The sequence below is a fragment of the Rattus norvegicus genome, chromosome X (assembly GCF_021556685.1).
Source record: "Rattus norvegicus strain SHRSP/BbbUtx chromosome X, alternate assembly SHRSP_T2T, whole genome shotgun sequence".
Classification (NCBI taxonomy): domain Eukaryota; kingdom Metazoa; phylum Chordata; class Mammalia; order Rodentia; family Muridae; genus Rattus; species Rattus norvegicus.
The window spans coordinates 22,324,105-22,350,819 of NC_141554.1; the positions used below are offsets into that span (position 1 = coordinate 22,324,105).

General features: G+C 39.1%; 1 protein-coding gene across 3 annotated transcripts in view; it reads right to left on the reverse strand.

The window, feature by feature from the left end:
• The window catches only part of Shroom4 (shroom family member 4), a 211,827-nt gene that overhangs the window by 14,961 nt on the left and 170,151 nt on the right, over window positions 1–26,715 (reverse strand). For all 3 annotated transcript variants that reach the window (XM_087600084.1, XM_087600085.1, NM_001191730.1), the window contains 1 exon segment: window positions 22,995–23,056. In XM_087600084.1, the coding sequence (XP_087456210.1) occupies window positions 22,995–23,056 (62 nt within the window).

A 26,715-nucleotide genomic window follows, 5' to 3' on the forward strand; every position in this document is an offset into this window, starting at 1 on the left:
CCTGTCTCAGAAAGAAAAAGAAAAGAAAACAAGAAATAAGGTAGACTATAAAAAATCCTATAAAAAACCTTCTAAAACAAGGAGATAAAGATTGTTCAATAAATCTTTTGAGACAACTTTTGACTGGTGCTATATATGTCCATATATTTAATATTCTATTTATATTTATACAAATAATAAAATTGAAATTTAAACTATTATCTCTCATTAGGAGAAATAATACTTTTTAAGTTATAAAAGAAAAATCTCCGTTTATCAAATTTCAAACTTCTACATGGTAAGGCTTATCAAAATTAAGTGGCACCTCTTTAGCTGATTATAAAGGGTTAAGCCCTTTAAACTTAGGGTCTGATTTCCTATGGTGGCCTGTGAGCAATCAACATCATGCTGAGTCCTGCTGCCAGGCCATTCCAAGGATTCAATTAGACCAGCAGACAGACTATGCATTCAGCAGTTGTGATGACGGCTGAGACTATTCCTTTAAAAATAACCGTGTAGATAATGCTAACCAAGTACAGATACAAGGGAAAGAGCACATCACTGCCCTCATCCCTAGTTCCCACATGGATCAGAAATTCCTACCCACAGAGCTCCACTACTCTCATCTGGGTCTTGGCCTCCGTCTTTACCTGCCCAAACTGTCCTACCTCACATATCCCTTAACAAATAAAATAAAAAGTAGTGGGTGGACAACAAAAAGATGTCAAATCTATATCAGGCAGAGAGGCCACTCCTGATGATCTTCTCTATTATTCTTAAAATAATTACCCTGATTCTACCTTGCATTCATTTTTCCTTGAAAAGAATACCCTAATGCCAGTGATTGGAATATATGATAAAGATCGAATTACACCAAATCTTTCCCTTTCTTTCTTCTTGTTCTTTGAGTATGGGTGTCAGAGTGTGCCCCCCCACACACAGGCGTGTGTATGTATGCATGCCATACTGTATATATGTATGTGTGTGTATGCATGTGTGCCTGCATGTACGTGCATATATGTGTATGCATGTGCATGCATATGTTTGAGACAGGGTCTTGTTACATAGTTCAGGCTAGTTTCGAACTTTAAATCCTCATTTGTTAGCCACATAAGAACTATTATCACAGGAGTTATCTTTTCACACTCAGAAGCCCTGAATCTTTTGAATGCATAGAATCAAACATCATAAGCAAACTGTAAAGGTCAACAAATAGGGTCAGAAACAAAGTTAAGACTGTTGCAACTGACCACAGACCATAATAGTTAAACTAAAATAAGAGAAAGCTCTACAGAAACTTTTCTAACGCTTTCTTTTGAAGACTCCAGTTAATTTTTACCAGTCTTTTCTAAGAATATATATACAAAACTTAAAGTATTAGTGAAGAGAATCCAGAACGATGTTAAAAGTACATCATAAACATGTGTGTTCACCTTAGAAATTCAAATCTTGCTCAGGGGCTGGAGATATGGCTCAGCAGTTAGAGCACTGACTGCTCTTCCAGACGTCCTGAGTTCAAATCCCAGCAACCACATGGTGGCCCACAACCATCTGTGATGGGACCTGATATACATGAAGGCAGTGTACTCATACGTAAAATAAATCATTCATATAGCTCATAATACTAATAAATCAAAAGATAGATGTTATAAGATAGCTTCCCTAATATCTAAATTTCATTGCAATCCTCAGGCCTTTTGTAGACTTAAAAAGCTACTAGCAGGGAAACGTAGCTAGTCCTATAAAAGCATCACATTGTTTATATCCAGGGATTCACGCATGTAAGGCTAATGCTTTACCATGGAGCTATGCCCCTAGCACCACAGCAAAACAGTAGAGACATTCCTATAAAAGCTGGGAACAAGGGAACCTGTGCACTTTCCCAATTAGTGCTTAATATTGTTTGAAAAATGCTATAGATGTGATTTGCCATGATGATGATATTTTTATCTAAAAATTCATGATAAGTGAAAATGTATACCAACAGTAAGAAAATTCAATAAGGTATCTGGATATAAGATGAATATATAGAAATTAACTTTCTTATGCATACAACAATTAGAAAATATAATGGAGAGTAAGATCATACTTGGCACGGCAATTAAAAAGATAAAATATCTAGAAATAAACCTAAGCAAGAAATATTGTGAAGCTATATGCAGAAAACTAGAAAACTTTATTAAAGGACATAAAACAATATGTGCATGAATGAAAAGACATACAGTTTCCTAGCAAGGATGACTCAACATTGTAAAGATATCAAATCTACCAAAATTAATATATAAACTTAATATGAGTCCAATAAATTTGCCAGCAGTTGTGAGTTTTGGAACATTATTCCAAATATTATATGGGAAAATGAAATTGTGATTACCATGAAGAGTAGCAAAGAGTCCTAAGGGAGGAGGAGCCTTACCACTTAGGAAATATGTTCTAAAGTTACAGTAAATAAGGTAGTCTCACAATTAGAAAGGTAGATTCTTAGTAGAAAATACACAATACTGGCTGGAAGTAGTTGCACATATCTGTAATCCCGACATTTGAGAAGGAGGCTGAAGCAGGTGGATTGCCACAAGTCTAAGGCCAACCTGGCCTTACTCTAAATAAGTAATAAAAACAGCGAAACCCACAGAATGCTAAACTGGTAAATTCAAACCCATGTGAAGTTAGTTTATGGTAAGCTAAGCTAGGAAAGATGACTCATTTAATACAGCTTTGGAACAACTGGATGGTTATTAGTGACAATGTCAAACATCTATGTCACTCCAATTAAATACACACACACACACACACACACACACATACACACACACACACAATTTCAAATATAAAAAAGACATTGTTATAAGTTCTAGAGGAAAATAGGAAAACACCAGAAAAGCTTTAATCTTAAGATTAAATTCTAATGTAAGTCACTAAATACAGAAATAATCAAAGATAGGTGATATAGTTGATTTCCAAAAAATTTAAAAATTTATGATGAGAGGAGAATATCAGAAACAAAACCAAAAGGTAATGATATGCTGAGAAAAGTCTCTGTTTTCTATGCAACTAAGAGTCCACTGCCTTCGGGGGGATGGAACAGAGATGGAGGGAACAGACAACTAATAACTGGCCCAACTTGAGAGCCATCCCATGGGCAAGCACCAATCCCTGACACTGTTAATGATACTGTTATGCTCACAGACAGAGTCATGGCTGTCTTCTGGGAGGCTCCACCCAGCAGCTGACTCAGACAGATACAGACACCCAAACAGCCAAACAGTGGATATTGAGACTCTTATGGAAGAATAGGAGGAAGGATTGCAGACCCTTTCTAAGGGGATAAGAACTCTATAGGAAGACCAACAGAGTCAACTAACCTGGACCCCTGCGGGCTCCCAGAGATTGAACCACCAACCAAAGGATATACATGGCGGGACCTAGTGCTCCCTGCACATGTGTAGCAGATGTGCAGCTTGGTTTCCATGTAGGTCCCAAACAACTAGAACAGTTGCTATCCTAAAAGCTGTTGCCTGCATGTGGGGATATGTTCTTCTAGCTGGGCTGCCTTGTCTTGTCTCAGTGGGAGAGGAAGCGCCTAGCCTTGTAGAGAACTGAAGTGCCAGGATGGGGGGGAGATACCCAGGGGGCCCCTACCTGCTCAGAGGAAAAGGTGAGGGGTGATGGGGGGAAGAATTGTGGGAGTGGGTGACTGGAATAGGGCAGTGAGCTGGATGTAAAGTGAATAAGTAAAAACAAATTAAATTAAAAAACAAATACATCTGTGCCCTTGACATGTACAGCAACTCTCCACAATGGAAACCAACAACACAACGGCAAAAGAAAAAGTATATTATTCATAGCAAAATGAGGATGTCTTATCAACATAACAGAAAGTGTTCAACACATATAAACATTTAAACTATATATACAAATGATAATGAACCATTTTAAAGTGAGAACTTATAAGGGTGTAAGGAAACAGGTGGTCTCTTTGTGGAAGTGTAAACTGGTATAATTTCTACAAAGGTCATTTGTAAAGTAAGGAGGCTCAAAATTGCTTATCATTTAACCCAGCAGTTCAATTTCTAAGGATTTTACATATATATTATGTACATATATATTATATACACATATATATTCTATGTTTATATTTCAACATGAACTCAGCTGGATATGTATAAAGATACTCATTATAGCTTTGTGCATAATCACAATGATGGAAATATTCTAAATGTCTTTCTATAGGAATTAAAGTAAAAGAGAAAGAGCTAAATATGGAATACTCTAGAGCTGTTCAACGTGACACAACTGATCTGAGTACAAATTACATACAAATCTACAGAACTATCACAAAAATAAAAAAGCAAGATATACAATCAACTGCACAAAAAGTACACACCAGTCTTTTGGCATACGAGAAACTTCTAAGTACTTGGTGAGGAACTTGTGCTGGTTTCAATGAAATTGGCAGCCACGGTGTCATAAGTAGTTCTATAAGGAGGCATGGCTTTGTTGAAGGAAGTGTGACACTGTGAAGGCACACTTTGAAGTCTCAGCTGTTTAAGCCACTCCCAATGTGGCATTTGTTTCTGCTGCCTGTGGTTCAAGATGTAGAACTCTCGGTTCTTCTCTGGCACCATGTCTGCCTGCATGCTGCAATGCTTCCCTCCATGACAACAAGGGACTAAACATTCAAAACTGTAAGCCAGCCCCAATTAAATGTTTTCTTTTAAGAGTTGAGATCCCATAAGAACAACAATGCCAAGCAACCAGAGCGTCCAGGGACTAAGCCACTACCTAAAGACTATACATGGACTGACCCTGGACTCCGACCTCATAGGTAGCAATGAGTATCCTAGTAAGAGCACCAGTGGAAGGGGAAGCCCTTGGTCCTGCCAAGACTGAACCCCCAGTGAATGTGATTGTTGGGGGAGGGCGGTAATGGGGGGAGGATGGGGAGGGGAGCACCCATAAAGAAGGGGAGGAGGAGGGGTAGGGGGATGTTGGCCTAGAAACTGGGAAAGAATAACATTTGAAATGTAAATAAGAAATACCCAATTTAATAAAGATAAGGAAAAAAAAAGAGTTGCCATGGTCACGGTGTCTCTTCACAGCGATAGAAACACAAAGACATCGTATGGATGGATCTGAAGAACGTCCTTCTAATATAATATGTGTAAGTCTATGATAATGTAATGAGCATACAGTAAGTGTGGGCAAGTATATAATATAATTGGAGAAAATTTCTTTAACAATTCTGTTACTATGTACAATCAATATACAGCTATAAAAAGGGGACAGAGAAATTCAAAATATTTAGTAACATTCAAAGTTAACATAAAGCATAAAACTGATATTATATACTTTCCTGCCTGGAGCCTAAAGTATTCGGAAAAACACACACACAGGCTCCCCTGTCACACTTCTTCTATTCCTTACCCATATATATTCTGCTCCCTTTCTATCTCATTCTTTTTCCTTCCTTTCTGTGACTTGTCAAATTCACATTTAATTATCACTTTCCTGAGGAAGTCTTTCCACCCCTCAAGTATGAGGCCAAGTGGACGGTCTCAGAGCCCATCAAATATAGTACTGCTTAGCTACCTACCCCTTAATCATGACCATTCTGAAGGTGACAGCCACGACATGTTCACTACTATATTATCACCAGGATACAGCATGGCATCTAGTAGAGAGCAAGTACTCAGAAATTTCTTTATGACTATGGTAAAATAAAAGTCACATCTATTGTACCCTAGCGCCAAGGGCAAAGCCACTAAGCAAAAAGAACAAGAAATCCTAGGTAAATCGGAGAGTAGCTCCCAATTTCTTCCGAATCTAACTGAGGTGTGTGTGTGTGTGTGTGTGTGTGTGTGTGTGTGTGTGTGTTGGTGGTAGAGGAGGGAATAATATTTAGCTTATGGCTGTGCTTGCATAGCAAGTATACTAAATTCCTTATTTCTTTGGAGTGGTGTAAGCAAATATAAATTATTAATTCTGTCAACCACATAGTGCTCTCTAACTTCGTTACTGGCTTATGTCTGCTATGGTACTCTAGGATCTCTACATTACTTCTAATTAGGTAACGGAAGCACCCTTGCTGTGATTAACACTCAGTCTAGTGAAGGCCTTCCTTAGTGACACATCTTGAAAAAGATGCTACTTTCTACTTGTCTGAGTTAGGGTCTCATTGCTGTGAACAGGCACCATGACTGGCAACATTTAAATTAAAGGACAACATTTATTTGGGGCTGGCTTACAGGTTCAGAGATTCAGTCCATTATCATCATGGCAGGAAGCATGGCAGCATCCAGACAGGCATGGTGCTAGAGAAGGAACTAAGAGTTCTACATCTTGATCTGAAGGCAGCCAGGAAGAGACTGAGTCACTAGGCCTGGCTTGAGCTTCTGAGATCTCAAAGCTCATGCTCTAGTGACATTCCAATGAAACCAGACCTACTCTAACAAGGCCATAGCTCCTAATCATGCCACTCTGGATGGCCAAACATTCAAAGACATGAAACTATGTGGGTCATTCCTATTCAAACTGCCATACTACTTGCTATGGTATGGATCTGGAATGAGCCTCAAAAGCTCACATTATAGGTTTGGTTACAACCTTCGCGTTATTAGGAGCTGGTGAAAATATTTAGAGATGATAATTAGTAGGAAGTCTTAGGTTGCTGTGCATGCTCCCTCAGAGGAAATTTCAGGACTCTTCTCCTATTAAATTTTATACCCAAGCAGGAGGTGAACAGGCCCTCTGCACCATGTTCTCTAGCCATCACAGACATATTGTCTCACCACAGGCCCAAAGCGATGGAGCCAATGGGTCACTGGTGGAAATCTTCGAAACTGTGAGCTGAAATAAAACCCTACCCATTTTCCAATAGTTGGCACCTAATGCCTGAGGATTAAAAAAAAATTAAGTCATCTTTCCACTGTAGCTGTACTTTACAGTGCTTGACTCGAAGCTCTTACCTGTTTTGTTTTTTTCATTTCTCAAGTACCACATGTTAGGCTCCATGGTATTTCATTTATATTTACCATTCCAGATTTTATGAATCAAAATGTAAGTATGAAGGAATTAGTAAATCTAAAAGATTCGTGAGTAAATTGTAATGCTAGTTTATGTTAGTGGTACATGTTCTAAAAGTTCTTTCTGGGACATGATCCAAGAGTGGGATATTGCCAGCTTTGACAGCAGTTCTTAATGAACATGAATCCTAATCCAAATTACCCAGGGGAGATTGCTTATGTGCAAATATATACAGCCTTGTCCCTAATTGGGATTTCAATCTCTGCAGTGGATCCTAGGAACTGAAATTTTAAACAGCAACTCAAGGGATTCTAAGCATGCGCTTAGAGGCATGTACAGAGGCAAGAAACCAGAGTGAAGCCTGGTAGGGTGGGTTGTTGTTGTTGTTGTTATTGTTGTTTGGGGTATAGCTGTTTGTTCTAACTAGGTTGAATTTGAAACTAGTCATGCTGTCCCTACCCCTCATACACACTGAGTTGGTAATTCCTACATTCTGTGCTTGTATCTCCAACCCCCTTCTCCATATTGATTTCCAGTCTAGTCCTTATGTGATGCGGTGGTTTCACAAAAAGTGTATAACTCTCATCATTTTCTTCAAGTATTAAAACTGAAAAGGCTAACCAGGTGTGGTGGAGCACATCTTTAATTCCAGCGCTCAAGAGGCAGACAGAGGTAGATCTCTCTCTTGTGAGTTCAAGTCTAACCTGCTCTAGAAAGCAAGATAAAGCAAGTCCAGGACAGCCAAGATTCCGTTACACAGAGAAAACCTGGTTCAAGAAAACAAAACAAAAAACAAAACAAACAAGCAAAAAACCTGGAAAGGCAGGGATTATGTATGCTTTTCTTCTCTTTGATAAATACAGCAATATCTGATGAGACCTTATTGTGGGTACTCCTCTTTCTATAAGCATATCTGCTTCTTCCCCTCTGATGTAAGTGGCTCTTTAATGCTCAGGATGACTCTCTACATCTCAAACATTGGAAGACCTGTTCTTTTCATATTAGGGCTGATTTATACTGCAACAATTTCCAGTAAGTGGACTTTTTGGAGCACGCTGCCTCCAGATAAAGCTATTGTACCATAAATCAGTACAGCCAGAGTGTCCTCCAAAGGTATGCTCTTTTCTTTCAACAGATTTTGATGCTGATTACCAGGGGGTTAAATGATATGAGGCTGACCAAAATAATTAGTTTGTTCGTTTCTGAAGTAGACAACTGTTGTATACCAAGTCCTCTGACACTTCAGACCGCTCTTATACCCAAATTTGCTTTAAACAATTACTGGAATTTTTAAAAACAGACAACAAAATTGTCTTTGAGATGAAAGACAATAAAATATCCTGGAATAAACCTATCCAAGAAGATGAAGGAACTCTACAATGAAAATGTGAAACTGCTGAAGAAAGATCATGAGAAAGACACTATGGAAAGACACCCTATGTTCATACAATGGTAGAACTAATATTGTGAAAATGATCATCCTACCAAAAACATTTTACAGATTCAATGTAAAATACCTACAATAATCTCCACAGGGGGGGGAAACATTAAAAATCACATGGAACTAGGAAAGACCCCAGATAAGTAATCTATTCTAAATAAAAAGAAGAGTGGTAGAAGGATTGCTATTCCAGACTTCAAGGTATATCATGAAACTATAGTAATAAAAACCAATATGGTAATGGAATGAAAACAGACACGGAGACTAACAGAATAAAATAGAAAACCCAAACATGAATACTTGTAGCTACAAACATCAGATGTTTGACAGAGATGAAACGTCACACACTAAGAACACTATTTTCAACAAATGGAGCTAGGAAAACTGAATGTTCTCATGCAGACAGATGAAATTACATCACTATTAATCACTTGGCAGAAAGATTAGGTCCAAGTGGATCAAAGACCTCAATTTGAAACCCAAAATACTAAAACTGCTAGGAGAAAGCACAGGCAGTACCCTACAAGGTATGCGTGTAGGAAAGGACCTTTTTGAACAAGACTCCATAGCCAAAGAAATAAGGCCAGCAGTTGACAAAATGGGAGCCCATTAAACTAAAACATTCTGTATAGCTAAGGAAACTACCAACCAAGTGACCTGGAGGCTAACAGAATTGGAGAGAATCTTTTTCAACTATACATCCAACAGAGGATTAATAATATCTGGACTATAGGAAGAACTCAAAAAAACAAAGAGGCAAAAACAAGCAAATGACCCATTCATAAAATGGGCTGGGGACCCGAATGGAGAGTTCTTAAAAGAAGAAAAAAATGGTTAAGAAATGCCTCCAACTAAAATGTTCAGCATTCCTAGGAATTAGGAAAATACAAATAAAAACAACTTCCATATAAATGGAATGACAAAGAAAAACAAAACAAGGGACAACAAATAGTGGAAAGAGAAACACTCACTCACTACTAGTGGGATTGCAAACTGGATCAGCCACTCTGAAAATTAGTGTAGAGAATTCTCCAAAAGCAAAAAATAAATCTACCATGGCCCAGCCAGATATGCACTCAGTATATACTCAAAGGACTGGATATTATTCTACAAAGATGCTTGCCTAGGCAGATTCATTGTTGCCTTCTCCATAACAGTGAGGAAGAACTGGAAACAACTTAAATGTCCTTCAGCAAATGAGCAAACAATGACGAGATGTACATATACGCTCTAACATGCTCTTCAGCTATAAGGAAAAAATGAAATGATGAGATTTGGAGGTAAAATGATGGGCCTAGAAAAGAGTAGAATAAGATAAGTAAGGCAATCCAGACCACCCTCCAAAATGCTACGTGTTGTCTCTCGTTGGTATTTCCTAGCTCCAGATCCTCAGATGTGAGTGTACAACATGGAGTAATAATAGAAACAAGGAAAGTATAAACAGACAGGTGGGGCAGGGCTTTGGGAAAGGAAGAGCGGGAATCAGATGCTATAAAGTCAGAAATGGAATCATGAGAGGAGCTTTAAATAGGAAGAAGGGAGGGACATTAAACCAGAAGGACAAGGAGGGATTTAGAACATATAGCACCAATTTTGTTTGAGAAAGCTTCAAGTAATCATATTATTTTATATTTACCTAAATTATTCAATTATTTTCTCTTTGTGTGTGTGACAGAGACTATCTCTCTCTGTCTCTCCATCTCTGTCTGTCTCTGTCTCTGTCTGTCTGTCTGTATGTTTCTCTCTCTCTTTCTCTGTGTGTGTGTGTGTGTGTGTTAAAGGAAGTTAAGCTACTTGGACATTACCCATAAGAATAACAGACTAACAAAAATCACAATATCAGGCATGAGAAACCTCCTTTGACTGCCTGGCTTGGGTAGACCAAGCAATTCCCCCAGGTAATATAGATTATCAATGCAGTCCTTGGTTATCAATTTGGGCTTAGGGGTGAGATCCTATTGCTGAAGACACCCCACACTTAGGACACAAGACCTAGATATTCAAGCTGTATCTTACCTGAAAGCCTCTTTTCTCTGATCTAGATTCATGGTTTCAGAAAATACTATGCAAACTTCCAAGGGAGTAAAGCAGTTAAACAGTCCTACCCAGCTGCAACAGCTAGGAACCACAAGGACTAGCATGACAAGATATGCATAAAGGTGCAGGAAATGGCACTCACATACCTGTGGCAACCAACAGCTGCCTAGTTGGACTTACGGTCCACAGAAGAGAACTCATGCCTGGTTCTGGAAACCCAGCCAGCTTCCTGGGGCTAGTGAGATTATGGATCTTAGAAATGACTTGCTATCTACTTGAGGGTGGGAGCATGGGAGGGGTTGGAGGATGGTAACTGGGAGGGGGAAACTGATGCAATTCTTTTCCAATTAAAATATGTTAAAATAATTTTATTAGATCTTTAAGAGTTTTACACATCTTTTTGGATCATATCCCTTCTTCCTGAATTCTTCCCAGATTGATACCCCATACCCACTCAATTTGTGTCATTAAAATAAATATACCAATGTGTGTAGCTCAAATATACTTGAATGTGCACACTTTACTGCAGTGTAGTGAGCTTACTAGGGGCGAACTTGCTTTTTACCATCTCTTCCTTTTTATTGGATGAAAAGAGTGAGTGGATGAATCTACAATTAAAATCTTTGACAAACTAGGACGTCCTGGTTCTGTAGTCGTTCGGCTGAGCTGGGAGCCTAGTTCTGGTTTCTTGACTGTTGAGCAAGGCTAAAGATTAACAAGCAGACAACACTGCCTAACTTCCTAGATATAAACAAGGAGCAGTGCTAAAGAGAACAGATATGGTGGGCTTGTACTATGCATTTTGCCCAGTTATATGCTGTAGCTAAGTCAGAGACTTCGCTCTAATAATGACAACATGGTCATCTACTAGGAATCTTCCTATGTATCACAAAGCATTTCTATACCATTTTATATAGTTAACCTTCAGGAAGGCCTTGTGAGATGAGTCATTTCTGAGACTAATATCTCATTCAAAGGAATGCACACCTTTTTTAAGTAAGTAGATTTTGAAAGTCTGTTAGAATTCAGATTCAAGTTTCTCTCATGATACTTTCTGTTCTACTCTGCTGCCTTCTTGGCTTTGGCTAGAGAAAAGGATAGAATGTAAATTTGGTAAGTATCACAGACCAGGTTCTCCTCAGAATGACGGCAGCACAGTGATCCAATAGGCTTCCGCTGAATTGTTAGGCACAAGCCAGGAATACTGACCTGTAGAGGTTTTAATATTGAAAAGGCACAGGATTTATAATTTGTAACAGAAATCTGTAATGCTACTTTAGGACAAACTAAGGGTTTTCTGTTTGGAAGTCAGGGGTATTCACTGATGGGCAAAAACTATAGTTTCTTGCTTCTCAATGCTTACTGAGCACTATTTTAGCTTTTTCATGTACGTAATGTAATCAATCTTCCCAACAGGCAGGAAAGAAGGCAGCATTATCCAGTTTGTAGCTAATCCTGAGGATAAGAGGACAAATGCTTTTCTTAGAAAGTAGGAAAGAAAAATGTCTTATCTTGCTCTGGAGACAGTGCCACTGAAGCAAGGTTTGCTAGTGTAGGTTTGTCTCCAGGTATCTATGAAGACTTTGTTTTGCTCCTCACTGAAGACAAGAGAGGAAGCATGAAATTAAGAAAAGGCTTTGTTGACACCGGTGAGGAGGTTATATGCTGTATCTAGAAAACAAAAGCAAACAGCATGCCAAGGCTTAGGCTGTTCTCTTTTTCTTCTTGGCACAGGTTGCCCTTTCTTTTGACAAATACATTTTCCTTCTTTGTTAAAACTGTTGCGGGGATCCAATTGAAAATTAAGCGCAGTACTGTCAGAGACGGAAAAATCTCCTCCTGCCTCTTCCTCTAGTCTTTTGAAGTTTTCTTGCTTGGAAATTTTATTTTTAAACTTACCACAATAGCTTGGCATTCCAGGATTATGGTAGGGAGAGCGTACGGGGCCAGTGACTCTTGCCTTTCCCTTCCTTGCACAGTCAAGAGATAAGACTGCGCCAAGAGAAACAGCCACTCCCAGGTTATTATTGGAGGAAACATTTGCAAGATCCAGGAAATAAGACCCAAGGAGGCTACGAAGTAGAAAAGACCCAGAAGACCCAGAGAGCTTTCTGTTGTCACCTCTACCTGGCTCTGAGCTCACAGAAACTTCCAGTTGATAAAAGCAAACGTTAAGTGCCAGAGCATACTCTACGCCTTCTTTCAGTCCCCCAGGAGGTGAAAACAGCCCGTCATTCAAAGAGAGAAACCCTTGCTTTGATGGAGTTGTCATGAGAAAAGCTTAGTTCTGCCCAAATGACTCCAAATTCTACATGTGAAGATGCCAGAGATACACAAGTTACACTGGAAGACAGGACATGTGGGTTTTCCCCCTTCTTGACAAGACAGTGATTGAATAAAATAAAATGGTCTTAGGAAAATTATGAGAATGAATCAGATCATGTTTTTATGTACGTATATAAGAGGAGGATTGAATACTATGTCACAGTAGTGGTGACAAATATAGAGGTTCATAACAGCCTGGGTAGGTATCCCTTTGGATGTCAAAGTTCTCCTGGATTTAAATAAGCAGAAGTACTACCTGATAGAGAGTTCTAGCAAACTAAATTGTAGTCAGGAGTGTAGTCAAGCACGTCTAGTGAGAACCTGTCTGTCATTGATACAGGAATGTTTGCAAAGCCTTTGATCTCAAACTTCCCAGAACTGAATCAAGCTGATGTGGTCTGCTACTTCTTCAGATTCTCTTTTCTTTTCTTTTTTTATCACAGATTCCGACATTTTGACACATACCCAAAACACACTATGTGCTTTCAAGTCAAGCTAGTTACATTTAATCCGATTTTTTTTTTCAAGAATTTTCTTTCAAATTGGACATGTGGTTTATTAGTGTTTACCTTTCTGGGGTTAGCTAACATTGTTACATTAATAATAGTACACATCCCCATTTCTGTGACAAATTCACTATTTGTATATCTGTCATGGTTAGTGGTTGCTCTGTTCTACTTCATCATTGATGAGAAAATACATTGCTAAGCCTTTTCAATGGCCATAAGTAGAAACAGTATAAACATTTTTCCAAGAAATTAATTCTATCTTTTGGATTATTCCCTTGGGGGTATATTGGGACAGAATTCAAGGAGTAATGCATTCTTGTCACATATTTCCAGAATGTCCTTTAGGATAACTGAACCAATATATACTGCTTCCAGGAAAAAAAATACTATTTAACCAGGTCTTGCCTTGGTAGGATTTTAGAATTTCCCTTATCATTCCTGCAAATTGTCAACAGTTTAATAAGATGGTATAATACCTTGAAATGATTTTATTTATATTTCTTTAATTGCTATAGAGGTTATAGTTTTCCATGGAAAACTATACAAGTTTACTTTCCTTGTGTGTAAAGTAAAATGCCTGCTTATTTTCTTTGTCCACTCAGAAAGCTAAGTCTTCAAACTGACCTTCTCTATCTGTAGCCATTCTTTATGTATTTTGGACAGGCAACTGTTATCAATGATGTTGTTCCCAGACATTTCCCTCATTCTGCAGCTTAGCTTTTTATTACATTTTGTCATACAAAGTTTTTTTCCCTAACTTTTTTATATTTCAGCCCATCCATCTTGTCTCTAATGATATCTTCAACTTAACAGCCACAGATTTATCTTATATCCTCAGCTGGAATACATATGTTATTCCAGTGCTTTACCTTCTGGCTAGAATGTGCGATCAATCTAAGTAAGGTATATGATCTGTAACTTAATTATCCTTCATGAAGGTACCTTAAACCCCTCAAATTCCTTAAAGAAACTGATGTTTAAAACCAGGTTATGGTAGTTCTAGTCCAGTGTGTTCCAAATTTTTAATTTAGCTTGTTTGTTCATAGAATCCTTTTAAAACTTTGGCATTTTAAGTTAACTATTATGCATTTGATAATTGTCACTTTAAGACTGACAGCACAGATCCACTATCTCTTAAATTTGAGAGGCCAAGTCCACTGTCCTTCTAGAAAATGTCTTTCTCCAGATTCAGTCCACTATGGATTTGACAAGTTCTAGAAAGCACCCAAGATGACTCTATCTGTAGAGTATATATGTATATGTATGTATATAACATGTATATGTATATGTAGTATATATGTATATACACATGTATATGTATATGTAGTATATATGTATATGTATATATATGTATATGTATGTATATACACATGTATATGTATATGTAGTACATATGTATGTTAACTTGGGAGATTTGGATCATTACATTCTGCCCTTTTTGCAAGCTGAAGCAAATTACAGATGTGTATTTATTTCTCTCATTAGAGTAATTTTCTTTGGTTAAATGTTGTGTACCCAGTGTTGTATTATCACTCATGTTCCAACACTTTGAATATTTACTTTGTCGCACTTGTAACAAGCCTCACATGCTTCCAAAGATTACAATCTTACCTGGAAGGGCTTCCTGGAAATGTCTTAGGTAATCAGATTCAAGTATCCATTTTCTTCTACTCAGTCAGAAAATAGGCAGTGGATACTGGATCCTGGATTCCCCACCCCCACCAAACTCAAGGTAGAATAGGACAGAGAAAACGAAAAGAACCCTTAGCAGAGAGTTGAAACAACTGCACAGAATTATAATTTTGTCAAATCCAATATAAACCTATAGGTTAATGGGCTCTGGAATACGGTGATTGTCTCACCTTGGGACCGTGACATTAGTCTTCTTGTGAGTCAGTTGTCTCATTGGCAAAATTATGCATGAGTAGTAATAATCACACCCAATCATAATAAATAATAACAATTTATGTAAAGGGGGTCTGAGAAATAGTAAGCACTCAATAAATGTTAGCTATCATACCTTTGTTTTATCATTACTAGTATAATGATCTCTTTCCTTATTTTAGTTTCTTCCTTAGTATTAGGTTCCTCCAGAATGAAGTTAGGTAAACTAAAGTGTACAGTGCTGTTGGAGTTAACCAAGGCTGTGTATATAATAAATATATAGTCTGAAGTTACATGCAAAAAGGAAAAAGGAAAAGATCACGGTAGGCAATTACAAGTACAGAGATCCAAGGGAGATAATCCAGAAAAGAATATGTGTTGGCTTTTAAATACCTGCAATTATGTAACTTTTCTCCCACTAGATCTACTCCTAATATCCCCCTCCTACTAATACCAAAATGAGTTTGCATTCTCTCTGCATGCAAAGCAGATAACAACCGAGAGAGATGACTAAGAATGGAACTACTTAGAATTATCTGCTTCGAGGAAGCTAGTGTAGCTTAAGATTATACTTTTGATTCTCCCACCTACACCCATCACTCCAGTTGTGACAGAAATGACATAATAAATGTGAAAGTGTATGCATATGGTACTAAGGAAAAGTGTGGGGGTTAGCTCCATCCGGACTGTTCCTTATAAAACTCATGGTCCCATTGGGTCTTTCCTAGTCCTTCATATCTGGGAAAAAACAAAAACCAATCCGTTCCTGGATCTTAGTAATTTTTAAAGTTAGCATATAAGGCACTATGTTTCATTATGGCATTTCATATATGTATAATTGTATTTTCTCCTGACAACCCTTGATTACTGCATCCTTTGCACTACCTCCACTGATCTCCTTCAAGTGCCAGCTCCAGCTATTGTCACATTTATCTATTGCTAAATGTAGCGTCCACATAGGAGAGGAAACACAGTATTGTGCTTTTCTCTTCCCTTTACCCTCGTTCTCCTTGCCCCTCCATTAACTGCCTTCCTTTCTCTACACAATATCCTACTTTCGTGTCATATATAGAGATACATACGCGAACATATATGTATGTTCAACACGAGAGTGAACATGATAATTGTCTTTCTGATTCTGACTTACTTCACTAAATACTATCATTTCCAATTCCAGCCACTTTTCTACAAAAGGCATAACCTTCTATTATGGCTAAACAAAGTTCTAAAATGAACTCTAGCTCCCCCCAACCTCTCCTTCTCTCCCTCCCTCCCCCCTCTCTGCGTCTCTCTCTCTCTCTCTCTGTGTGTGTGTGTGTGTGTGTGTGTGTGTGTGTGTGTGTGTTTATTTTGCCCATGTTTCCCTGTTAGTGGGCATCTACACTGATTTCTTATCTTGGCTTTTGTGACTAGTATAGCAGCATGCTGACTTGGAGTTCTTCAGGAATATAACCAGTTATGGTATAGCTGGGCCATGTGATAATTATGTTTGTCAGCTTTTGAGGAACCTCCAGACTGGTTTACATACTTGTATGACATCCATAACTTGACCTGTCACCTCCATTTTCAGCACTGATAGTCTTACCCTTCCTGTTCATCTCTCTTTCCTGTTTTAAATTTCATGTACCTTCTGAGCTCTCTACCAAACCATCACGTAAACAACTTGCTTTCAAAACTTATCAGGGCCAAAATGGCACAGAGGGCTGAATAAAACAGAGATTGTGGACCATTTTCTAATTCACTAGGTCTTGGTGGGGCCTTAGATTTTCATTTCTAAGTAATTCTTAGATGACATTGAGGTTATTGGGCCTGCGACCATATTTTAAGAACCACTAAATTAAATTTAAGTGTCCATAATTTCTCTTCTCTTCTCTTCTCTAACCGATTACTTTTAAAACAGTTCAATTTTAAAATATTTCTAAACATTTTAATCACACAGTAAAATAATCATAATCATAATCATCTAGTGAAAAGAAGTGACCGTCTTCCATGTGCCTGGTGACAATGTAAAATGGTGCAGCCATTTTGGAAGACAGACAATTCTTGTAAAAGTTCAATATAAAGTTACCATAGAAATTCTACTCCTCAGTGTATGCTAAGGAGAACTGAAAACATACCTACCTAGAAAATTATATATGAATGTTTAGAACAGTAGCTTTTGTAACAAAAGTGAAAGCAACTCGAACCTCTCTTAGTAGATGAGTGGATAAAGAAAATGTGATCTCATCATGATATTTGGCAATAAAGAAAAAAAATGAAGTGCTGAAATACGCTACCATGTGGATGAATGGCTAAGACGTCATTCTAATTAATAGACATGAGACACAAAAGCACGTGTGCTGTGTGATTCCACCTAAATGAAGTAAACAGAAAAGAGCAAACCTATGAAGACCGAAAACAAATTAGCAATTGCATCAGGTTGAAAATGGGAATGGCAAGTGACTGCTACAAATAGACACAAGTGATGGTTGCAGGATGTCAGACACATTCTAAAACCGGATTGTGGTAATGACTCCACATCATGCACCAAACACCCACAAACCGTATACTCGGGACAAGTGAATTCATAATGAGCAAAGATGTTTTCATTTCTTCTTCACAGAACTCCATTACAAGCAATCATGCCATGTATTTTCCATACCCAGTACTTTGCTATATTTGCTTTCCTGAAGGAAACCTGATGATTGCAAACTGTCAAAGCCCATTAATGCTATCTTCCATGATGGCAGTACATTGACACATCATTCCTTCTACCACTTTGGCCGTTTGATCCCTCTGCTTTATCACTGTCTCCTCCTCATCTTCTCCTGGCGGGATGTTTGGCAAGCACCCTTTAAAGATTCTGCCTGTTGACCTCATTAACGTCATCTCTAACATAGCTCAGTTTTAGGCTACCATCTTCTCCTCTAAATGCCCCCTCTCTGCACTCTTCCATTTATGTCAGTAACTTCTCACGCTAGTTTTAATTATGTCCTCTATTCCAAAACTCTAAAACTACTTTTCTCTACTCATCCTTCAAAAAGATGTCTTGTAAGCAAAGAATCTTACACTAACATATGAAAAAAATGTTCAAACTAGAATGATCAAGGCAAGCAAATTAAGGTGATTAGCAGGTATAAATGTTACATTAGGAAAAGAAAGAATTTCAATGATGCAAGGTTTGGTATCGAGAACTACTATAGTATATTGCAGATGATATTGTAAAGTGCCTCCTGAGGAGAGCTTGTTAAATCTGTAAAGGCTCTTAAGAATAGTCGTATATTGTGACCTAGTAATACAAATTCCAAATTCTTTAATAATTGTCTCACAGATAATTGTTTTAATGAGAAAATTCAAAATGAGAAAAAAATCTATAGCTATTCAAAATGTTCTAGATAATTACTTTATAATATAAAAACCTTGAAAACAACCAGATTATTCAAAAATTTAGGAATGATTAAGCAAATTACCATACAATAAGCTGCTGAAATATTCTATAGCTGTTAAAATTATAGTGAGGAAGCCTGAATGAAAATTATTTATCAAATAATGCTTAGTGTATCAAGATCCGAAAGCTCATTTGCATAGTTATTACAACTATGCCAAGAATAATCCCCACACATAGAACAGGCCAACAGAAATGGGAGAAGTAAGGTGGTAGAAACAAGGCTATTTCTTCTTGTGCTTAATTTTCTGTAGTATTGTTTCCATAATAAACATTTATTTTTCTCCCAAAGCATCACACACATTTATCTATCTTTTGTTCTCTATTTCTACTGCATCTCCACATCCAGCTCCCTTGTCCATAGCACATTTTAATTCCTGGATGACTGCCCCTCTTGGTTACCCTCCAACTCATCCGGCTCGCCAATGCTGCCAAGTTGCCTAAGATGCCACATTTATCAAGCTACTTACTGATTGTCAATAATTTTTAATTTGAATTTATTTGAAAGTTTCAGTTTTATGTAAAGAATTTTAGTCATTTTCCAGGTTTCATTGTCTTTCATAGCTTTGAAAAAAATTATATATTGAGTTGTAGATAATAGTGGGGTACCGGGCATTTCTTGATACACGTATATAATAATTGTATACATTTAATATGATTACATCAAATCATTAAGTCAGAGTAAAATCTCTCCTCAAATATTTATTATGCCTTTATGGCAAAATGTTCAAAACCCCCTTCTAGCTTTTTCAGATGTATAGTTAGTTCATTACCACTGTCTGTAGTCACCACATCAAGCACAGCATCTCAGAGCTTCACTGTGCTATCCAATCAGAACTTCGTACTCACTGGTGATGAGTGAACAAGACTTGCTCTCATGTTGGTTATCCTATCTAGTTCTCCAGGATAACCTAGCCTGGTCTAAAGCTTCTTTAATTCTATTTCTCTACTCTTAATGCTGAGCATGGTCCATGTCTTCTCCTCCTCAGCACAACTAACATTCCTCGTGTTATGTTTTGATTGGAAGGGTTTCTCTATATTTACTCATTTGAGTCTCACAAATATTTGATGTTGCTGCTCTTACTCTATCTCACACATAAGAAGAGATGAAGACAGTGACAGAGATAAGAAAGGGACAAGAAGAGTCACTGAGAAGGAGTATGGGGAGGAAGAAGCACATGACTATAGATCTCAACTCGAATGTTGCTTACTCTCCTCTCCTACAACTTTCAGCCTTCATTTCCTTATCGCCCCATGAAGTGATGATAACAGAACACAATAAATAATTATCATGGACTGCGGCCTAGTGTTTCTTGTTGAAATTCTGTATTCTTTTGGAAACTTTTATAAGGAAAAGCATACTTAAAAGCTGAGCGGATGCCCTTACCAGCTATGACCTTGAGTGGATAATTTACCCTCACTGAACCTCAAATCCTTTATTTGAGTTAGCAATTCTCGATGTGTGGTCCAGTAGCACCCAAGGAGCCAGTTAGCAATGCTGATTTTGAACCCTACTTCACACCTCCGAAATTAGATTTTTCTGGGGGCCCAACGAGCTCTCATGTTTTAACAAGCTCTCCAGATGCTTCTGTTGCATACTCAATTGTGAGGCCCCATACCCTGATCTCATAACTACACGCTGGAATTGTTAGGAAGTTCTGCCATAAGTTGCTCAATCCAACTTATAGCACATGGGTTGTTTTGCAGGTAATAATGTATTATTACCACTGTTGAACCTTGCGTGGGCTACTCTTGCTCTGCTCGAGCTGTGGGCAGACAATGCTTCTCGCTGCTCTGTCCCTAGTAGCTCCCACCTTGCTAAGCAAAAGGCAGTACACATGCTAAGTTCTTAGTAAGACTCTTACCTCATGGACAAGTGAGTAGGAGAAGCAATTTGGAGACTGGGAAGATGTAGAATGCTGTTTCTGAAGTGAAACTACTTAGGGAGAATTAACTTACCAGCTGAGGGGCTTTAGGCAAATGAATGTGTTTGTGTATGCCTCAATTGCTTCTCTGTACTACACGGAACAGAAACTGTACCTATGCTGATTACATCTACTGCACAGCCTCACTGTGATAAAGACTTGTAAAATGCATTCCATAGTGCTTACAGCAGAGAACTGAGTTATTTACTGCCCTGGGGCATTGCTTTATGGTGAAGCGCTTGCCTCGCATGCGCAAGATCATAGATTCTTTCCCAAGTGTTGAAGAAAATAAAAAGGGAAAAAAATCATGAAAATGTTAGTTAGCATTATTGTTTCTGTGTCTTTTCACACATGTAGTGGTGAGCAGATTCTGTTTCTTCTTTTGGCTACCAGATGATAAATATCATTTGCAAGACATCTCTGTACTAAGCATATAGAATAAGGCTATGCCCAAGGTATGGTATCCTCTTTTAAAGGCTTCAGTCTAATAAAATATAAAACATATATATATATATAATATATATATATATAGTGACAGTGTCACTAGATTAAAATAATATCCCCAAGGACATAGTATAAAACAGTCCAGAGTTTTTGGTGGCGGGATATTGATCAAACCAGTGAGTCCTACAAGTACCTAGAACTTGGACTCCTGAAACACTCTATTGAGGAACCTATTTGCAGGCTGTCCTTTTTGGATCCTAATGAAAGCAGGTAAAATGGTGAGGGAGAGGGGAACAGGAACTTTCGGGTTAGACTGTCTGGAACCTAACACTACCATTTGCTGTTACCTCAGTTCAATTATCTAAGTTCTCTGTAGCACCTCTATAAGACAGACAGCAAAAGAACTACTGTAGCGAGGAAATACAAGTTCGAATATACTCTGATCATCCATTGCAGGGGGAAAATGAACATGTTTCCTCTAAGTAGTAGGTTTTCCACTACGACCCACAAGCTTAGTATCCCTTGATAGTGGCTAGGTTTCCAGTTCAAGGTATATTTTCCTCTCATCGAATGGGCCTTAAGTCCAATGAGAAAGCTGTTGATTACCACCACAGCTAACTGTAGCTCTGATCCTTCATCAGTGAAGCTTTCCATTGGCATTCCTCAGGGAGGAGCCCCTAGTTGGTTATCCACTACCAAGTGGTTATGCCTAAAATCATATACATGCAAGTGACACTAAATAGACCCAGCAGGGTATGTTTCTACATTTATGCATGTGTGTGCATTTGACAATAATAATCAAAGAAAAAGAGGCTTGCAGGAGAGGACATGGGGGAGTTGGAGGGAAGAAAAGGAAGGGGGAAATTACATAGTTATGCTGTAATTAAAAGTAATGGCGCATAATGTAGACCACCTGAAAGGATTCTGGACTATTTAAGGGCCAGCAAACCAAGAGTCTTTTCATGTCTCTTAGTGCCTTTACTTGGAGAACAGGCCCAGCTTGCAATCGTTGTTTCTGTCTCCTCCTTTCCTCTGGAGATGGAAATCGGACTCGAAATCATGGAGAACCCTCTTGTACTCTCTGGCCTGAGAAAAACTGGCTGAAAGAGCATATCAAGATGTTGTACCAAAAAAGGAGAGGAAGAGGGAGAGGGAGAGGGAGAGGGAGAGGGAGAGGGAGAGGGAGAGGGAGAGGGAGAGGGAGAGGGAGAGGGAGAGGGAGAGAGGGAGAGAGGGAGAGGGAGAGGGAGAGGGAGAGAGGGAGAGAGGGAGAGAGGGAGAGAGGGAGAGAGGGAGAGAGGGAGAGAGGGAGAGAGGGAGAGAGGGAGAGAGGGAGAGAGGGAGAGAGGGAGAGAGATCTGAGTTGTAAGCAGTAACTCAGAAAGGTGACTATCCACAGCTCTGATTTACCCAGAGCACCCTGTCTCTAGAGACTATGAGTGTACCAATATCCACAATTTTAGGCATTAGATGCTCTGCCCAATGCAAAGCAGTTCTTTTCTCTTTATTCCAAGCCACATGTGCCTTTCTTTAAGAGAGTTGCAACCCATCACCAGCATAAACGGTTTTTTAACAGCCCTTCAGTTGTCAATAAGTCCTCCTAAAAGTGTAGTGGCAGAACCCAAGAAGCGGGTACCTCCGAAAACGTTGGACAAAGAGAATAGTCCCTCTTCTCTGTTGGCTCCAACTGCTTGTGGCCACTGAGAAGCCAGGCACAGATTAGGTCTTCTAACTTGTTTCAGCATAGTCCTCAGGCATATGTAGACATGGCTACTTTAGACATACCTTTACAATGCTGCTGACTCCTGCCTATTCTCATAATCTCTGAGTCTATATTCAGACAGAGGTATATGGGGCACGCTAGAGTATATAGGACAATGAATCCTTGGTGTGAACAGCATACCAGTTTCGTCAAAGAAAGTCAAGCAAACCAAAAGTCATTGTAATTTCTAAGGAAGCTTCGGAGGCACAAAGTCACCCCAAACCCCTGAGTAGTCACTTACCTCCCGGAATGACTAGTTTTCCTGTTTCCTGTTATTGGCTTCCACTTGTCCACAGGAAATTCCTGCAAAGGAAAATTCTCATAAGTTAGGGAACTTTGAACAGACAGGTAGCTAGGTAGTTTCAAAAATAGCAGCCTGGCCAGGTTCCTTGGCTGGTAGCATAGCTCCCAGCCAGGCTGCAGAAATGCAGAGTTGGAAGGCTGCCTTTCCTTAGGGAAGCTACTGCACCCATGTAGAAATCCAGAAAGCATCAGGGACCAGGGCTAAGAATGCTGAATTTTCCCATTGTTCCCCTCCCCTCCCAAACTCCAAAAAACAAAACAAAACAAACAAACAAAAACGGGTTAGCATGGTTGCTGTTTGCTCTGGCTCTTGCTCGCTCTAAGGAATGGAGGCCTTTTTTTATGTCCTACTTGATGAACCTGTTCATTGCTCCTGCTTCTTCCAATAGAGAAAGCATCTTCTTGGAAGCCCTGACCCCGAGGGGGTTTTCCTGCTGCAGAAAGCCTCTTCCAGTGTGTGCAAAGGTAGAGTGGAGATGTCAGCTACCCTCATCCTGCAATTGTTCTTTCTCTATGCACCCATCTTCAGATAAGGGCTGACATGAGCTCTTCTCCCGGAGATAAGGATCAAGTGCCCTGGTTCATATGCTATAGAAGTAAACTGTCTACCTTGCATGGATTTTCCTGAATTGCTCAGCCATACGTGTCATTTGTAAGAAGTTTCCTTTCTTCTCACTGGAGCCAGCCTAAACCTGAATACACGTTTGCTTTTCAGATTCTTCCCGCTTTTGCACTGAGTACCCTCCATCTGCCGACTCAGAGCTTAACCTAAGAGAAGGCATTTTTCCTAAGCTGCACTGAGCTTCTAAATTCATTTTGCTCTAATACTGTTATTATTAGTCCTTTCCAAGGTTTATTGCCCTAGCCCCAGTGGGCCTCTCTTTTGGGGACAAACACCTGGTGAAGCAGAATGAATATAGGTCTTCGGTGTCAGTTATACTGGCTAAGACATTTATTATCTGTGCTATGTAAGGGACGTTCTGTCACCATTTTGAACCTCGGTTTGCTATTTGGCAGATAAAGCTTATTAGTGAGGATCAAATGAGGTGTGGAGAGAATGCCTGGCACAGTGCGTGGAAGCCTCTGTAGTCACCATACTGGGGAGTCTGTTGCAGGAAGACTACTTGAGTGCACGAGCCCAGCCTGAATAATACAGGAGAATAATGCCTCAAGGAGATGTTACTACGAAAAAGGTGAGGTTTATTTCCTGATTCCGGCTTCCATAAAACTGGAGAACAGTCTCTGGGGGGTGGGGAGGGAATCCAAGCAATTCTAATAATTACACTTCAGCCTCTGTCTGCCTTGACATATTTGTGAGATGTCACTGCCCCCAAAGGTACCACAAAGGCAGTCACAGCAAGCACCCGGATTCCCTCTCCATGTTCAGTCTCCTGGGAAAGTGCTTAGAAAATAGCAGTGAGTAACCCAAACAAAACCCTCCATCCAGTCCTACCAGCCTTCCCAGATTCTCCCTTCACCAACCCCTACTGACCTTCCCAGATTCTCTGTATCACTTTACTCTTTTCCCTCAGTCACTTAAGATTACTACAACTGGTCTGTGCTCTTTGAAGCAAAGAAGCGATATTGGTAGCAGTTGAGGATAACAGTCTTGCTGCCTCGGTGATAGTGAAATTGCTAGAAGCTACCCTGTTTGCTACATAGGAGAAGGCCCAGGTTTTGAACTCTACTCACAAAGAGGCAGTTCACACATACTCCAGCACACAGCCTCTGCAGCTAGAAGCAGTGCTTTGGAATCCACATCTGCCTTCGCCCATTTAACTTAGTTGTATGGTGTATTATACACACACATATTATAGAATATATGTCACACATATAACATGTGTATATTATATGTAACATACACATATAATACATATGAATATTTGTACATTATACCACAAATAAATGGTACTTGCTATATGGTACTATATTCATGACCAGAGTATCTATTTCTTGATTGCTAGAGGAGTGAATATATTAATAATCTAAGGTACCCAGAATTCAGTGGACAGCCATATATGTTACTTTTATGTTGTTCAAATCCTGACTCTGCACCTTGTGAGATGTGTGATCTCGGAGAGTCAGTTTCCTCAGCTGTCCCATGTAAGTGTTCAATGCAATCATCTGGCGACGTATGTAAAACTAACTGGCATAAAGTATGTGTGTTGGAGGAATATGCAGATTTTCCTGCTCTAGACATTACTAAGCCAGAGCTAGTTAGCTCCCTCCACAGCCTTCTTCATGAGAGACAGGGCAGGCTCTTGGCCTTTCTTCAGGTAGCCACCACAGCAAATCCTTTGTCAGAGCTGTATGTCTCACAGGGTCAGGAACACAGGGTTCAGGTGACATGGGTAGAAATGACACATTCCTCTATGCATAACATCTACATGCCTGAAAACCTAGTATCTAAGCGTAACACACATTCAGAACCCAATGCGTCCCTCCCTCCAAGTACAAAAGGAAGGGTATAGCATAGTCATAGCTTTTCTGTATTGCTACAGCCAGCTGCTGCTCCTGTCAATGGAACTTCCTTCTCTTTCAGAGGAGCTGGTCCTGAGACAACACCCCTGTAGCCACCTTTTCCTTCACCTTCACCCCCCTTTCCCCAGTACTTGCTTGTGAGTACTTCCTTCAGCCAAGATCTCTCAAGCCTAGGCCAAACTTCCCCTCATCTTAAAATAGCTTGCTTATAGGATGATTACTGTCTGGCAGTCACTGTTCTAAAGGCTTTGCACATGTTCGCTATTTAATGCAACGTACGAAGCAGGTGCTGTTACTACCTTCAGTTTTTAGATGGGAAAGATTAGGCGCTATAAATTCTGGGGAAGGAATTTAAGCCCAGCTAGTCTAGTTTGAGCTTCAATGCCTGTCGGGCATTATCTACATTTCCTTTCCTCTTTTTGTTAGTACTGTGAATATTTTCAGACATATGAAAAAGAGGAAAGCAGTTGACATGGAACATCTACATATCCTGTCTAGATGTTTCAAATAGCGTTGGTGCTGTGTTCACCTTATCGTGTGCCTGTTTGCCCCTCCATTCATCAAGCAGTGCAACTTACATTCTTAGGTGCACTTCAAAGTAGGTTCCAACCATTTTATCTGCATAAATGTCAAAACCTCAATGGCATAGATTAATTCCTTAAAAGCTACCAGCTACCAAAGTTCACCCAAGAAGAAACAGATTGTCTCAATAACTCTGTTACTATTGGGGAAATTAATGAACATTTTCAAACAATCGCACAAAGAAAATTCAGGCTCAAACAATTTTGATGATAAATTTCGCCACGTGCTTAAGGAAGAAATAACACCAGTGCTATATATTCTCCCTGAAAATACAAGAAGAGGGAGTGCTGGCCACCTCATTTAGCTAGCATTACCAAGTTAGAAAAGGCAAAGATTTTACAATATAGTCTACAATCTCTAATGTAGATGCAAAGGGCCTTAACAAAACAGCAATAAATCAGGCTAGCAGCATAAAAAGTACATTATAACCAAGTGGGGTTATAGAAATGCAAGGAAGCTACTTAGTTCAGAATCTAATTGATATAGCTCACTGTAAATTTAGACACAAACTAAAACTGCATGGTCATCTCAATAGATGCAGGGAAAAACATTAGAAAGAACCCCAAATCCATTCTTAATTTAAAAAAAAAGAGAGA